This window comes from Lipotes vexillifer, unplaced genomic scaffold, assembly GCF_000442215.2.
Source record: "Lipotes vexillifer unplaced genomic scaffold, Lipotes_vexillifer_v1.1 scaffold210, whole genome shotgun sequence".
In the NCBI taxonomy this organism is placed as follows: Eukaryota; Metazoa; Chordata; class Mammalia; order Artiodactyla; family Lipotidae; genus Lipotes; species Lipotes vexillifer.
In genome coordinates this window covers 763,169-781,338 of record NW_006786662.1, presented here as the reverse complement: position 1 = coordinate 781,338, position 18,170 = coordinate 763,169, and the positions used below count along the sequence as shown (strand labels likewise).

Here is an 18,170-nt window from a genome sequence, read left to right as displayed (position 1 = left end):
CATAAGCGTGTCATTCCTAAGTGGCAATTCTGAGAGCTAACAACTTTGAGCTTTATATAAACTTTGAGTTTAGCATTTCGGTGATGACAAAATGTTGACTCTATGGTAAATAAGTTTTAATTTCTTAAGATTAAGTCTAAATATTACTTCTGATAGTAATACAGTAAATTAATTTACAAATAGTACTTGATATAATCTTTTACCTTTAAATAGGAAAATCTCTTATACAGTTTATGGTCACTGGTGCAAAATATCATAGGACATATTTTAGAAAACTTCAAGTGATAATTTTACTTCCATCTAATATTGATAAACATTGAAAAATTGTTAAAAATTATAAATCTTAGATTCATAAGAATTATAGAAAATCAATTCACTGCTCCATATTAGTTTTTTTATTCTTCTTGAATAAAACTGCAAAATAAATTTTATCTTTACAAAACATATATCAATATCTGAATCAAAATATTTTATCTCTAAGTGGAGGATAAAAACTAAGTTAATTTTTATAATTAGATTTATTACTGGAATGTTTAAAGATATCAGTTTCTTCTTTAATTCATGCTTCAATGGGCTACCTAAGTTCAAGACCTTCCACAGAGTGAAGAAAGAAAATGACAAGAGATAGCATATACATTGGGGGTGGTAGGTTAATGCCAGAAGTGTGACTGATTGACTGACATCACTTAAAAAAGTCTGGAATAAAGCTGCCTATCAAATTTGTCCAGCTAAAATTTAGAGTTGAATGGATCCTTGATCAGAATCTGTATCTTGTCTATTCAGGTACATGCATTTACCGTCACCTAGAAAATCCCTTTCTATGGAAAAATGATCAGCTAAGCAGGAATAATAAATTTCCCCACACATAAACACACATACACCATACTTCAAAATATAACGTTTCAAAGTGTATGGAGTTACTATAATCAAATTCTAACTTGTATAGATTTCATTGTAAATGGCTACTGTTCCTGATAATAGCAATAGCTAAAGTGTATGGAGCTTACTACACTTTACTACACTTTTTTTTTTTACTACACTTTTGCATTAGGTACTATTCCCAGCATTTTACATGTACTGATTTATGTACTCAACTCTGTAAACTCTGCATTATTGTACCTCATTATACTAATTTTATAAATGAGGAAACAGACATAGAAGGATTAAGTGTATGATAGAGTCATACCTGTAGCAAGGGGCACAGCTGGAATTTAAACCTAGATAGTCTGGCTCCATAGCTAGCGCTCTTAACTGTTAGGTTGAGTATTGTTTTTTAATTAAAATAATGATTAAAAAATCTTACAGAAGTTAATGAAGCTGTGGGGAAAAATATATGGGATGCCACAGTTCTATTAAACTACTATAAAATATAAACAGAAACTAGAAATCATTTAGTTTTCTGGGAACACGAAAACATATAGTGACTTTAATATATTATCCATCTCTACTCTTCTAGAAAATGTTTCAAAAACTATGAAACCTTAAAATGAAAGGATACTGTTTATAATGATGAGGTTTTCCAAGATCCAAAACCCCACAGCTGGTGGAGCTTAAGTAGGAAATGACTAAATGAATTCCAAAGTGTGCTTAGTAGATCTAAGGGGTGGCTGAGGCAGTGGGACCTAAAGCTCGGATGTGAACACTAAATGAGTTGTAAGTTTAAGTTGGGCATAGGCCAATAATCTGACTTTGAGTAATAGCAATTGGCAGGAAGAGTGTTTCTGAGACTCCAAAGTTATTTTTTTTTTAGAGTCAGAACTGTTTATTAATTCAACAAATACTTATTGAATGCCTAGTATAGATGAATCTAATACTGTTGCTACGTCCAGAAGATGGGAGGAAACAGAAATATGACTAAAACTTGATCCCTGACTTTAAAAAGGTTTACAGTCAGGGGAGGAAATAGATAGGACAGTATTAAGGAGATATGACAAAGGCCTATGGGAAGCTTGGTGTTATTAGGAATGCCTTACAAATGAAATGACATTTATTTGAGTCATGAAGGATAAGTAAAAGTCTGAAACTAGAAAGGTGAGGAAAAGCAATGAAGATAAAGAAAATGGCATGAAAATATGAAGAGCAGGACAATTTTTGGAAAGAACAAGCACTCGATTTTAGTTGGGGATACACTGAAGTAGTCCAATATGGTTAGAGAATATTTGGGGGTTAGTGGGGGGAAATGATAAAAGGTGGTACTGGAAAGGTAAGCTGGAAACAGTATGTAAAGGGCATTGTATGCTTAAGACTTTGGAATTTATACTAGACGAAACAGAAGGACATTACAAGATTTTAAACAGGGGTGTGTTGTATGCAGAATTACAGTTTAGAAAGTCATTGCTATACAGGTATAGAAGATAGCATTTATAGGATTAAGAGATGTGTTAATATTAGAAAGGAGACCATGACAACATTTCAGGGCAAGAGACATTGCAGGCAATAGCTGAGGTGGGGGTAGTGCTTACATTCAGCAAATGAAAAAGAGAACAGAATTAAGAATGATTCTGATTTTTCTTGGTTAAGTGAGTGAATGGCTACCGATGCTATTAACAGAGACAGTGAAAAGAATCAAACAGGTAGGTGGAGTGGAATGTATATAATACACCTCATATTAAACATACTGGGTTAAATTTAAGTGTCTAGAAAAAAATCAAAAGGGGAAAGATGGAGATGGATATTTAGTTGTCACTTCCTATAAACATAAGTTATATGAGAGAATTAGGTGTTATATCTTGATCTTTTCATCACGCCCCAGGAATAGGTCTGATCTGTACTTCCATGATGTTTTCTTTTGCTTATTTATGTGTCTACTCAACTGGACTCAAGGGTAGTTTGTTAAAGACAGAGACTATGTCTTACTCATCTTTGTATCCCTTGACCTAGTATAATGTTTGGCAAAGTGAACATCCGCTGTATTAGTAAATAAATATGTGGATTGAATATAGAAAAGGGTCAGAGACAAAATTCTAAAGGATATTGCTTTTTTAGGAACAGGAATAGGCAGAGAAGACAACTAAAAAGGAGTGGTCAGATAACTAGGAGAACCAGGAGAGAGTGGGAGTAAGGATGTAAAGGGAGAAAAATTCTAGGGAGAGAAATTCCTGAAGAAATGGCAAGTAGAATGAGGGCAGAAAAGAGGTCCCTGAGTTTAGCAATTAAGAGGTTAACATGGATTACTGTAATGAATGTAGTTTGAGTAGAATGATGAGAATGTGACTAGAATGTACACTCTGCATAACTTTATGAAAGGACTGTACGTGAGATTGTAAATTTCAGTTTATTAGTTTGTCTCCCACTAGGCTGAGCTTCTAAAGCAGGAACTGATTTTTACTTGTGCTTCCAGTCTCAAGTACAATAAAAGAAAGCAGGAGCTTAAAAATGTTTTTTTGAAAGAATAAAAAATGTGGAATGGGGGCTTCCCTGGTGGCGCAGTGGTTGAGAGTCCGCCTGCCGATGCAGGGGAAAACGGGTTCGTGCCTCGGTCCGGGAAGATCCCACATGCCGCGAAGCGGCTGGGCCCGTGAGCCATGGCCGCTGAGCCTGCGCGTCCGGAGCCTGTGCTCCGCAACGGGAGAGGCCACAACACTGAGAGGCCCGCGTACCGCAAAAAAAATAAAAAACAAAAAATAAAAATAAAAATGTGGAATGAACAGAAGATGAGAAATAAAGATACTGATTAGACTGCCTAAGAAGGCTGATAAGGAAGAAAGAGAGGTGGATAGGGTAGTCGAAAAGGAGGTAGCAACACATTTTCAATGGTAAAGATGCAGCTTATTCATATGTTGATTTTAATTAGTAAGTGGATATAATAGAGACAGAAATTTAAGAAACAAGACAGGAGCTAACTAAACATGAGAACATCACGGGATCAGGCAGAATAACATCCATAGCAAGGATGAAAAGTTTAGCCTTCGATTTAAAGAGAGAAAGTAAAATTTGGAATATTAACGGGAATAAAAATGATTGCTGCTACATGCTGAACATTGGGCTAAGCAATGATTTGGCTACTCACAACTACTCTATGGGATAGTATTATTCTTCTTATTCAATAGGTGAGAAGCTACTTAAATACATTCATACCTTGTGATTGCTATTTCTCTGCTTTTCCCCTTACATCTCCATGTCTACTGTGTTCACCCTGGTCCAAGCTACCATCTCTATGCTGGCCTACAGCAATGACCTTCTAACTGGTCTTATCATGTTCACTCTTGTTTCTTTTCTATCTTCTCTCCACGCCACATGTTCCGTAATCATTACACGAAGAACACATCTGACCATTTCATCTTTTCTTTACAATGACTATTGTTCTTGGAATACAGAAAGCCAAATCTTCAATATGGACTAACATGGACAAACTAAAATTTCTCTGTCCCCTGCCAACTTCTCCAGCTTCATCTCACTCCTTGACCTCTGGCCAAACCAGCCTTCTTTCAGTTCCTTTAATGGCCCAGTCTACCCCTGTCTTCAAAGTCTTTCATTAGGCCCACACTTTGGCCTGGAACACTCTTTATCCACAACTTCTCCCTTTGTCTAGTTACTCCTACCCAATCTTCCAATTCATCCCAAGTGTCACTTCTTCCCTCATCCCTCTGGCTTAAATTCATAATAATTCCCCTTATGCTTCCTCAGTAGAACTTTACTCAGTTGTATCATTATGCACTTATATGAGTATTAATAAATGTCAGTCACCCTCTTCCCTGCCCCTGTCAGATAGTGAACCCCATTACTCATGGTCTGTGTTTATTTCATTCACCACTGAATCCTCATCTTCTTGTATAATGCCAAGCTCATAGTGGATATTCAATAAAGATGTGTCAATAGATTAAACAGGAAAGACAAGGAATTAAGTCTGAATTTCCATGTTCTAAAGGTTAGCCCATTCTAGTATCTTCCAAACATTTCTATTTAATTTATCCAGTGATTTTATGTGGTATGTATTATTTGCTCCAATTAATTAATGAGAAAATTAAGTATAGAAAGGTTAAATACCTTCACCAAAATTACATAGGTTTGGGCTGGGATCCAAACTCAGTCCTAATTCCAAGCTAGTTTTGTCTTTCTGCTGGGGTGGAGATAGGAAAAATAGAAGGAACAGGGGAATGTTAAGACTCAACAAAATTAAAAAAAAATAAATTCCTAGGTAAGTAATTTGATGCACAGCTTAAAAAAGAAAAAAAAAAAGTATAAATGTTATTGTTACCATGTCTATAAACATAATAAACTCACCAGAATTTAAAATCATTGTTAGACTTCCTGGACTAAGTCAATGTTTATTTAGATTTACCCACATATTTGTCCTTCTTTGCTCTTCATTACTTTTTTTTTAAACTTGTGAATTTATTATTAAATGCTTTTAGAAACATCTCTGATGCCCCAATTTCCAAGATTTCTTTCCCCATTATAGGTGGGACATTTTCAATTAAAAAAATTTTTATTGGAATATAGTTGATTTACAATGTTGTGTTAGTTTCAGGTGTACAGCAAAGTGAATCCATTATACATATACATATATCCACTCTTTTTTAGATTCTTTTCCCTTATAGGCCATTACAGAGTATTGAATAGAGTTCCCTGGGTTATACAGCAGGTTCATATTAGTTATCTATTTTATATATAGTAGTGTGTATATGTCAATCCCAAACTCCCAACATATCCTTCCCCCACCTTATCGCCTGGTAACCATAGCCGTTACTCTGTTTTGTAAATTAAACAGAGTTTAATTTACAAACTACCACTGTTTTGTAAATTTAAAACAAAGGTAAAAATGACCTGCATTACTTTCTATGTCTCTAAGAGTTCATCTGAAATCCTTTTCCTTTTACATGAGGTATAACACCCTTTAGTATTTATTTTAGACTTGGTCTATTGGTGAAAAATTCTGCTTTGCTTGTTTAAAAATGTCACTGTTTTACCTTAATATGTTTTCATTTATTAACTTTTATTAAAAAACAGGACCTTCAATGGGTGATTTCAAAAACACTTAATTTAGTCATTTAAAAAAATTATATGTCATCAATGTTATATATGTACATGGCTTTAAGAATGGAAAATAATAATCCCCAGATCCACCCCTTTCCATTCTCAATTTATACTCTAAAGGCAACTACATTCAGCCATATTAGTCTTTTCTTCCACTGCTAGCCTGCGTATATCTTGATGTTTTCATTTTTGAAATTTTTTTATATGACTTATTGACCTCACAAAATAAAAGATAAAGATTTAGCCCTTTTACAACACCTCTACCATAAACACATATACCTCATCTTCCCATTTCTTAGACAAATCATAATATTTGGTTATATCACCACTTAGTCTTTACCTATTTATGACAATGTAAATATCATTTATAGCTGAGCCACATAGGGTACTGTAAATACCCTATATGAGCCATAAGGGAAGGGTTATTAGCTTGTTCTATGGTTTTCCTCTAGTTGCAGGGAGGTGTGAGGATTTAATCCTCAGGTCAAGAAATTGTTAGAATTTAATCTCTACTGAATTCAAGATCAGTGAGAATTCAGCTGTACCAGATCAAGCCCTTTTACATCATTGTTGAGATTGTTTATTGAGCTATAAGTAACCAATATAGATAAAATGCAACTGAACCAGAGAATGGAAGCTAGTTATATATCTCCAAGTGGACTCGGTTACTAGCTGGTCATATACCGGAGACGACTACATGGCTAATTAATCATAAAAGCTGCTGGGATCACCAGAGCTGATGGCTTCCTTTAACTGAGATTATCTACACACTCATAGCCTCGACTTGACTCTGATGCCCACACATTTCCTAAGTGCAGAATGACTAGGACACCAGGTCCTATGCCTAGGTGTCACAATGTCCTCACTATACTAAGCATGCTTTGTAGTCTCCTCTCCTTTGTCCTTCCTTAAAGCTAAGTAAATTTAGTGTTGCGTGAAGCCTACCATGTTTCATGAATTTAAGTGTTGATTTGAATTCAAAACACACAGCTTCTAACAGAAAAAAAAAAAAAGCAAAGCAGTTACAGATTACATTTCCTTTCTTGTATAACTTTTGTTCCTAACATTTAGTTATTTAATTTTTTACATTTAGTTTTCTATGTACTATCATTAGTGTCCAAATTCTTTGTTAGATGGGTATATCTACTACATATTCATGAATTAGCCTTGTACACACATATCAATAGGTCACCCCAACACTCTCTTCCTGAGGAGTATATCTCCTATCAAATATGTTTGAGCACATCAGATAATAAAAACAATTTTTCTTTTCCTCAGAGAGATTGCTCATGACGTTTTCAGTCACCATAGAGTATTTATTCTCAAAACCTGTGTGAACTGTCATCCTGGGATCTCTTTTCACCATCATTGTAAAGATTCCTTTGTCTGTTTCTTTTGCTAGATCTCATATTTTTTTTTTCATGATTTAACTCTTCATTTTTGTGGAGTGGTTCCTCCAGTAGCTTCCTGAGCAAGGTTGCAAGGGAGATAAATTAAGATGATATGTTTTTATATTTTTAAATTTTATTAATAGTTTGCCTGTTTATAGAAGTCTAGGTTGAAAATAACTTTTCCTAAGAATGTTGAATACACTGTTCCATCATCTTCTAGGTTCTAAGATTAATGTTAGGAAGTCCAGTGCCTTTTAGATAACTGATCCATTACATGTGATCTGTTTGTCTTTCTGGAGGACTTCTAACCTCTTTCCTTTGTCCCTGGTTTTATGACATTTTCTAAGATGTGCTACAAAGGCTTTATATTCATTCATTTTCCTAACATGGGCCCTTTTGATCTGGAAACTGGAAATTCCCTTAGTTTCGGGAATTTTTTAGAATGATTTCTCTGACAATTTCTTTCAATATATTTGTTGTTGTGTTCTCTCTTTCTGGAACTTCTATTAGTTATCAAGGCTGGACCTCCTGGACTGAGCCTCTTTTCTTTATGTTCTCTCTCACGTTTCTTATCACTTTGTATTTTGCTCCAGTTGCTGGGAAATTTCTTTAACACTATCTTCTAACTTTATCTTCTGCCAATTTTACATTTCTGATATCATTTTTTTATTTACAATGAGATAGTTTTAGTTCTCTGAGCTCTTTCTTATTATAGCATCTTATTCTTACTTCATGGTTGCAATTTTTTCTTATGTCTATGAAAATATTCATGATATTTTTGAAGATTTTTTTCACCTGAAGTTGACTATCTATGTTTGTTACTTTTTCTCTCTGTTTCTTAAAAGTTTCTTTCAGATGTTTAAGAATCGTCATTTGTGTGCTTATATTTAGAGAGGGAGTCTATAAAATTGATAAGAAATTGTACGAGTGACGCCTATCATCTTAGGGTGACCTACCTGAGTCCTATATTGGAAACACTTGATGCCAATATTTAGATGTTTCCTCTTGGACTGTTAAGAATCTCCAGAAAGACTCCTATAATCTCTTTCCTTAAAGTCAAAGGCATGGTGCTATGGAGTAAATGTCTGTGTTTCCCTAAAATTCCCATATTGAAATCTTAACTCCCAATGTGATGGTGTTTGAAGAGGGGTTCTTTGGGAGGTAATTAGGGTTAATTAGGTCATGAGAGTGGGGACCTAATGATGGAATTAGTGGCTCTATAAGATGAAGGAGAGAGATATCTCTCTCTCTCTCCACATGTGCTAAGGTAAGGTCACATGTGTACATAACAAGAAATACGCCAGAAAGAAAGCTCACCCCAGGAACTGAATCAGTTGACGTCTTGATCTTAAACTTCCCAGACTCCAGAGCTATGAGATATAAACTTCTGTTTTTTAAGCCACCCAGTCTATGGTATTCTGTTATGGCCACTAGAGCAGGCTAAAAAATGTGATTATCAGCCTTCTGGTAGCTAAGCAGGGGAAGGGCTTGTGGCCTTGGCATTTAACATGAATACCTACACTTACTCTTCTTAGTTTTAGCAAGGTGCCAAGGTTTTTCCTGAATCCAGAGACTCTGTTTTATCCTATATAAAGAATTAAGTTCAAGAATTTTTCAAGAGTATCCTGGACCTATTTATTTTATTACCCTTTTCACCCCACTTCCAGAAGGCCTAATACCATCAATTCCTGAAACTTTTGGTTTGAGACAGTTCTCAGATTTCATTGCTAGTTTAAGCTTTTGTTTTCTATTTACTCATATATTTATTTTCTAGTCTAAAAAAACTATAATGCCGTTGCCCCTTCCTTATATTCTCATGTTTGTTAGTATGTGTCTTTAAAATATCTCCCCTGAAGTTTTAGTGAGGGTTTTCAGATCCATCATCTTTACCTGGAAGACCTTAGATTATCACTTAATTTTCAAAACATCACGAGAAGTAAAGATTAGTGTTCGCAATTACAGATGAGAAAAAACAAACACAAGGAGCATACTGCTAATGAGTATTTATGCAAGATTCAAACTGAAGTCTTCTCAGTCCACATCCATTGTTACTTCATTACCTCATGTAGCCTTCTTTAGATAGAAAACTAATGTCCTTGATGATGAACTTTCTAAGATATTGTAATAATTCTCCAACACCCTGATAGGATTATCAGCCATCCCAGAAATATAGGAAGTGTCCCGGGTAGCAAGTGAATAGGCAGCTGAAAGGTGGACAGAAAGGTTACTTTCAGGGAGCAAGGGATAACACAGATAAATAAAGGGTGCTATAGGCTTCTCCCAGAGCCAATCTCTTTCCCCATTTTCTCTGCGAAGCTTTGGCTCAGGAATCCAGATGTCACCCTCCTTCTTCCTTGTGGCTGTACAGAGAAGCAGCAGGTAGAGAGCCGGGTGGCATGAGTGTCTTGCTTTCATTTCTGAAGAGAAAGTTTTGTTGGGTACAGACTTTCATGGTGGAACTTATTTTCTTTTAGCACTTTGAAGATATCATTACATTGTGTAATAGTCAGCTTGAGCTGCCATAACAAGATACCAAGGACTGAGTGCTTAAACAACAGAAATATATTTTCTCACAGTTCTGGAGTTTGGAAGCCCGAGATGAAGGTGCTGGCAAGTTTAGTTTTTCAGAGGCCTCCCTCCTTGGCTTGCAGATGGCCACTTTCTTACTGTGTCCATACATGACCTTTCCTCTGTGAATATGTATGTGTCTTTTCCTCTTCTAATAAAAATATCAGTTCTACTGGATTAGGGCCCCACTAATCTGACCTCATTTAAACTTAATTAACTCCTTAAAAGTCCTATCTCCAAAAATAGTCAGATTGAGGTTTAGGGCTTCAACCTATGACTTTGGGGAGCAGCATGATATATAACAATTGTCTTCTGACTTTCATAATTTCTATTAAGAAGCCAGCTTCATTATTATTGCTCCTTTGAAGATAATAAACTTTTTTCTCTGGCTCTTTAAAGAATTTTTCTCTTTGTCTTTGGTTTTTTAGTGCTTTTACTATGATGTGCTACAGTGTGGTTTTCCTTGTATATATTTCCTTTGTAGTTCATGGAATTTCTTGAATCCATAATTTGAGGTTTTACCTCACCTTAGTAAATTCTCAACTATTAACTCTTCAGACATTATTTCTATACCATTCCCTCTTACCTTTCCTTCTTGAACTGTAATTACACGTGTGTTAGATATTTCTTCTGTATCTCACATCTTCTTTCTGTATTTTTCATTCTCTTTCGTTTCATGCTTCAATTTGAATATTTCTTTCATAGCTATTGTCCTGTCCAGTAATTCTCTCTTCAGTTTTGATTAATCTGTGGTTAAACCCATACACTGAGTTCTTTATTTCAGTTTTTGTGCTTTTAAGTTATAGAGTTTCCATTCAGATATTTTTATAGGTTTAATATGTATACTGAAATTCTCAATCTCTTCTTCTATATCCCTAAAGTTATTATGTATGTTTATTTTAAAGTCTTTATTATCTGAAATCTTCTTGGCTCAATTTCTGTTGTCTATTGTTTCTCATGGTGTTCAGTGATGTCTCATCTCCTTCTATGCCTTTTTTTCTATTGTGTGCCAAAAATTATATAGGAAAAAATGTAGAGATAATTTGAAGTTTGAGACGATGTTATCTATTTTGGGACATAGTTTATGTTTGTTTCTGGCAAGAGGTTAGTAGAAAGTCTATTTCCAGTTCACATAGACTGGTGACATTATCAAAAGCTTTGCTCAGCTTCTCAGCTCTTGGGATGTCCTTCTTGGCTTATAATTCTTTACTTACTTGTTAGTTCTCCAATGACGTCAATTAGCTTTTAGAAAACTACATTTTCCAGCTTTTAAAGTTGTTCTCGGAAAGAAAGTTGGTTTTAATTAAACAGTCCTCTATTTCCAGAAGTGGAAACCCTCTTTTATTTTTAATAAAAAATAAACTAATAATATCTCACAGCCCACATATCATGGTTATTTCAAAGAACTCTAAAAGTTCTGAAATCCCTTTTCATTTTTATCCATATACACATCATATATATATGAAACATATACAGTCTATATGTCAATTGTATATATTATATATTTGTATATGATATATGTAAATAATATATACACAAGACATATATGTAAATACAAATATATACTTTGGGATAGAATATATACATATTATTATGACTGAATTTGGGTGAAAATTAGAAAATACAAACTATTTACTACTGATGTGGATAAGGAAGAGTTTAATCAGCTTCACTCTGGCCCTGGATTGCCATTCCCCAAATCTCACTTATCCATAGACAAATACTTTTTTAAAAACTGCAGTTTGTTTTATGCTTCACTAGACTGAATTCCCTAATCAGATTTTTTTTTTTTTTTTTCTGTAGAAAGTTGAAATGATTCCAAACTTTTATACTACTAAATGGTATGATAGTGCCTAAAATGTATTTAGGGAGTTTTGATTATAAGCATGTCTCTTCTTAAAAGAATACCTTTGGGTAGTCTTTGGTTACCTGCATTAACCTTGTGGCATTTATTTTACGAGCTCTTAATACCTAATTGTGTTGGCACTATTAGCAAGTACTCTATATAGCTATGGAAATACAAGACCTACTATAAAACCACATACAGAATGTGACTCTGTGCTCTAAGCTGGCATTAAAAGAAAGAAAATGTGAGAAGTACATGCTTGTAATCATACAGTAAAAAATACCACAAAAGAATATGGTTTGATTAGAAATGCTCTGAAGTAAAAATTATAGAAATTGAAGTCTTTTTTTTTTTTTTTTTTTTTTTGTGGTACGCGGGCCTCTCACTGTTGTGGCCTCTTCCGTTGTGGAGCACAGGCTCCGGACGCACAGGCTCAGCAGCCATGGCTCACGGGCCCAGCCGCTCCGCGGCATGTGGGATCTTCCCGGACCGGGGCACGAACCCATGTCCCCTACATTGGCAGGCGGACTCTCAACCACTGCGCCACCCAGGAAGCCCAGAAATTGAAGTCTTTTAATGACTTCAAAACTCAAAAATTTAATACAAAAATATTTGAACATCTATGATATATGGTATGTGTGAATCTTCAGTTTTATAAGAAGAGAAATAGAAGCATGTTAGTGATGACAGCACCAAACTGGGAATTATGAAAATCTGACTTTAAAGTGAAGTAAAATTGTCCCAGGGATTAGAGGAGCTAAGACTGAACCTACCTCTCTGTGAAGGTTGATGGGCCAGATCCAATTCTTTTCTTGGCTTGTCTAGCTTCCTTCCTTGGCCAAAACCAGAAGTCCAAATTTGGCATTGGGCTTTAGGAGTAGGAAATTTAAGTTTCAGCAGAATAGGGCAGGGAAGTCATTTAATTTATGTATAAATAAAAAGAGGAATAAATAAAACAAAAATATAGTGTTTACTTTTGGGCTGGGTGGAGAGGTTCTCATCTATCTGAAAATTAAAATAGTTGATTGAAAATATGGTAACTCCTAGAGTTTAAAAGATTTGGTACTTAATAATGTTATGTAATCATAATAAAATTAGGATAGCATCTAAATACAGGTCACAAAACAGATATTTATCACCATGTTGGCACTAAACTGTTTCTTAATTTATATTAATGCAAGCTATAAGAAAGAAATAAAAAAACAAAAATATTAGTTTCCCAGAGTTTTGCCTAATATAATAGTCTTTTTATTTTTTCTTAAATATTTTGATTATACGTTTGTATACATTTCAGGGTTACCTAAGAACCTTTGCTCTTCAATGTCTATATTTTGTTTTATTTTTGTTAGCTTTGTTTTGATAAAGAAATTATCCCCATTTCCCTTCAGCCACTTACTCTCTGTATGACCTTGGGCAAGTCCCTTATCAAACTCTCAAAACCAGTTTTCTCTGTAAAATATTGACAGTTATAATACATTCTTATGAGTTTCTGAGAAGACTGAACCAGAAAATTTAAATAAAACTCTTAGCACAGTACCTAGCAAGAAATACAATAAATAGTACCAATTACAAACAAGACAAACAACAACAAAACAATAAAAACCCACCACACCTATAGTTTAAAAATGACTGTTGCCAAAGATTACAAGTTTTGAGCACTTACTATGTATTTATACTGTGTGCTTCAAGCATTTCACAAGTAGGATCTCATGTAATCCCCAACAAGTAGGTACTATTAATATCCAATTGTACAGGTGAAAAAATGCTAAACAGGGAAGTTAAATAATGTCCCCAAGGTCACACAGCCAATAAAAGGTGGAATCAAGATTCAAACTGTGTTTGACTAACTCTAGAATCTATACTTAACATCCATTAAGCTATGCTTCTTCTTATATCAGTGATAGCCATAGAAGAGTGACGTAAGGGCTCCAAATTGAACATTTGAAACAAAAAAGGAAACTTGGTGGAAAATATTTAAGGTAATAATTCAAAATGTTTACATTCTAAGGTGAGATCAGATATTGAAACTTAAGTAGAAATCATTGCTGATACAGAATAAACCAGGACAAGTACTGGACATTAAATAAATATAAATAAATAAGCAAATATATCAAGTAAACCAGTGTTGAATCTGTAAAGTGCTCAGACTCTTAAATTGCATATCATAGGAAAAACTAACTGATATCTGACACATGGCACATGTATGAGGTTACCCTGAGAACAGGTGTGGTCAAAGATTCTTCAGCCTTAGGTCTGAGTTAAGGGTCTAAATGGTCTTAAGGGTTAAGGGCAGCTAGACAAAAATTGCCAGCAAGCCATGAATATAGCAAAATATAAAGATATTTTGTAAAATGTGGTCTGTTAAAAGGGTATAATTTACCTATGTCATTTAATATAATTTGACATTTCATATTAAATATTCCCCATATTTAAGCATATTTTGAAATTTCATATTAAATATTCCCCATATTTAAGCATATTTTAAATCCCAGACCAATAGAGTATATCTACCATCCTCTCTGTCCTGCTAGTGACATCCAGATAAAGACAAAAAAAAAAAAAAAAAAAAAAAAAAAAAGAAAAATCAAAGCATTTTAGTACAATTTATAAGAGGAATCATGAAAATCCCACATAGGCAACATTGCAATGTGAAGTATTTTTAAGTTTAGTTTTTTAAAATCAAAGTTATTATAAAATATATGTGCAGTATAGAAAAAATATTCAAATAATACTATCATCTAATTCCAACAAAACCACGAAAATTATTACAGTGCCGGCATACAAATATGTTGAGATACTGTTCCACATAGAGTCATTCAATCTAAACCTACAGTAAAATTTAATTCTGATCTCCCTCACTTTTGGGGGTAAGATACCCAATTATTAATTTTATTTGAATTTTTTAAGGGAAAGCAAAGTTTTTCCAATGTTTTAAAATTAGATTGTGGTGATTTTAATTAGATTAAAATTATATTAGATTTAGGTTGTATAACTGTAAATATATTGAAATTTATCAAATCATACTCAGAACAGGTGAATTTTATACTATATAAATTGTATCTCAAAACACCTGGTTTAAAAATGCGCTCTCCACTGGGAAGCTGTGGTTAGTCAGGTTGCTAACTTGGAAGCTGACTGTCCTCTGTGGCCAGTCAGAAAATAAAGAGTATGAGTCTAGGAGGTGGATGAGGCCAGAGCAGCAGTTAAAGATAACATGGGGTTCAACGTGGCCAACAATAATCAAACAACCTTTGACTTACTCTTTTCCCCTTAAAAAAGGGAGCAGAAATAAACATATTAATTAGGGAAAATAATGTTCTTCTACAAACAATCATTTTTGCCAAGCCCATTCCTTAAAAAAAAAAAAAAAAGCCTTAAAATAACTATTAGTCACTAGAATATACGGTACATACATAAAGACCATTTAGTGAAATTAATGACATGCCAAATGTACTTGAGGTTTAAAAATAAAAAAGTAAACTAAACACATTTCATATGGAGGAAAGAAAACAAAAATGCACATTGTATCATAAAGCATATACAGAAATGTTCCACTTTATTTCTATCACTATTTGAACTTCTCCTGGCATATTTTATTTTAGTATACAAATCAATAGATATACTATATACATATATACTATTCTTGATGGTAACATATCTTCACCTTTCATAGGATAAGAGAAAATGTAACAGAACAGGTTGGGATAGATTTCTTCTTCCTGATTCTAAAGTACATGCTAATTTAAAGGGCAAAAATGCCCCAATTATCTTTCTTCCTAGGTATATCCTTTCTAAAGTAACAGTGCTATACTACTTAAGAGGTAATATCTGTGGAGTTGTTATTGATTTTAGCAGAATTTCTACTCTTCCTTTCAAAAACAGTGAAATGGTGAAGTTAAGACTGTTACAAAGAAATGAGCCCTGATTAAAACTGAAGCCTTATTTTACACTGAAAGTATTTTTTAATTCTATTAAAATACTAATCCATAAAAATTTTTTGCAATAATTCTGATTTTTTACACCTTCATTGGTTATCACATTTTTAATGTTTTACTATGGAGAATTTTAAATATTAAAAAAAATTGGATGGTAAAACAAACCTCCTTATACCATCATCTACTGATCTAACAATTTCAATAATTTGCCAGACTTGCTTTACCTATCTTTCTATGCATATTTTTATAACTATATACTTAAAGAAAATTCTAGACCCAATGTCTTACACCCCTACATACTTAGTAGGTATCTCTGAATAAATATAAAATTGGTAGCTATCAAATTTTTCTTTAATTGAAACCTTACTGAATAGAAATTTAAATTAAAATGTATCTATTTCAGTCATGCTATAATGATGCATAACTTTTAAGATTTATTTAAAATGTACAGAAGACAAAGTATTAAAATTTCTGGGGCTTCCCTGGTGGCGCAGTGGTTGAGAGTCCGCCTGCCGCTGCAGGGGACACGGGTTCGTACCCCGGTCCCGGAAGATCCCACATGCCGCGGAGCGGCTGGGCCCGTGAGCCATGGCCGCTGAGCCTGCGCGTCCGGAGCCTGTGCTCCGCAACGGGAGAGGCCACAACAGAGGGCCGCGTACCGCAAAAAAAAAAAAAAAAAAATTTCTGAATAGTTCACTTCCATTCAAAATATTTGACTCCATTTTTCCTATTAGAAATTACAATCCAAAACTATAGGCAAAATTATGACCATTTTAATATTAAAGATAAAGCAATAACAAACTTGTTTTAAGTCATATTTGCTACTCTATTACATTTAAATATTACTGATTAATAATATGAGTCCATAATTGTTCTGAATGCCGAAATAAGGAATACAATCTGCCACTTAGATATGCAGATCCTTTACCCAAGAAGTGAGTTGGACAAGCTTCAAATATAGTAAAATATTTAAAATTCCAGAGTTAAATTCATAATGTTTAATGCAATTTGTATATATTGGCAGTAAATATATTAGAATGTCATTTCAACATGTACTCACTTCCATTGATATAGGGTGACATTATCTGTCAGTGTAAAATTTAAATATAATTAGCAACACTGATGATACAGCATTATAAGACTTTCACATAAAAATACAAAGAATTTAAATTTATATAAGCATTTATACAAATACTAAACTACTATGCTAATGAATCAAGACACCAAATTAGTATTTTAGCCCCAAGAGCCATATTTTGACTTTTACTTAATTATATTTTATACACAATTTTTTATATATGTACTTTAGGGCTAATGAGGACTTTTAAAATTTGCTTTAAATACAATTTTCCATCTTTTTAACTTTTCTATATATCTGTGATTAAATCATACCTTCAAAGTAGCCATCTCTTTGTGGCTGTGCTTTCTTTGGTGATTTTGTATCAGATACTTTATTTTCATTGTTTTTGAATAATGCTAGGCGCACAGTTGGATCTAGACAAAATGAGAAAAATAAGACAAAAGCTCAGCTCTGGTTTTTTCCTTCTCTGCAATCGCTATACATTTTTTATAATAATATTAAAAATAATAACCATTCTATAAAATTCTGTGAAATTGATTATGATGTTATTTTAAAAAGCTTTAATAATATGAAAAAGTAACCAACATTTATATATTCTTGGTTATCTGATTAAGCATATAGCCGATACTTTATATACAGGGCAGAAATACTAATAATTAGAAAAAAGTTACATTTAAATTTTCCAGTTATGGCATCATCTTTTTACTTACAGAGTTGTTTTACTGTTTATTATTTTAGCTCCTTTGTTAAATTCCTGACATTTCTGCTGGAATGAGGTAAATTTTTCATAAATACACGTAGATAAAATCTATTGTTACAGGAAAAACCATATACCCTACTTTTTTAATTTTCTAAACTCTAAGAAGCTAAGATATAGGAGATGGAAGCAAGATAAGTAATGAGATAAGAAACAGATAAAATATAATTCTCAATAGTTTTAAAGATGAATGATTTTTTGTTTGCCTTGATGTATGATATTTTACATAATGAAGATGTATAAATTCTAAGTATTTTTTATAGCCAAGAGAATTCTGAATTTATTAATTTTACAAAATAAATAGAATAATTGTAAATGTAGGGCCCTATAATTTTTTATTGATAATAAATCGTTCTATGGAATATGAAATTAGGGAGTTAGTGTAGTTGAATTAAGACAAAAGGTTTTTGCTTGTTGAAGAACTGTAAGAAAAGGAAATAGTGAAATAAGTAACAGGGAGTAGAATAAGGAGTGGAAAGTTCTGCACTTAAAGTAGGTTAATATATCTACTGACATTGTATGACATTGTATGTCAATGATACCTCAATAAAAAAATTGATGAAATAGGTTAACATAAAACCACAATTCAGGGCAGCATACATTTTATTAATATCTT

The 18,170-nt window shown here is 33.4% G+C and overlaps 1 protein-coding gene across 1 annotated transcript in view; it reads right to left on the bottom strand.

Annotated features, from left to right (window-relative positions):
- The window catches only part of LRRIQ1 (leucine rich repeats and IQ motif containing 1), a 172,815-nt gene that overhangs the window by 36,523 nt on the left and 118,122 nt on the right, over positions 1-18,170 (bottom strand). Inside the window, 1 exon segment of the mRNA XM_007459063.1 lies at positions 17,109-17,210. Within this exon segment, the coding sequence (XP_007459125.1) occupies positions 17,109-17,210 (102 nt within the window).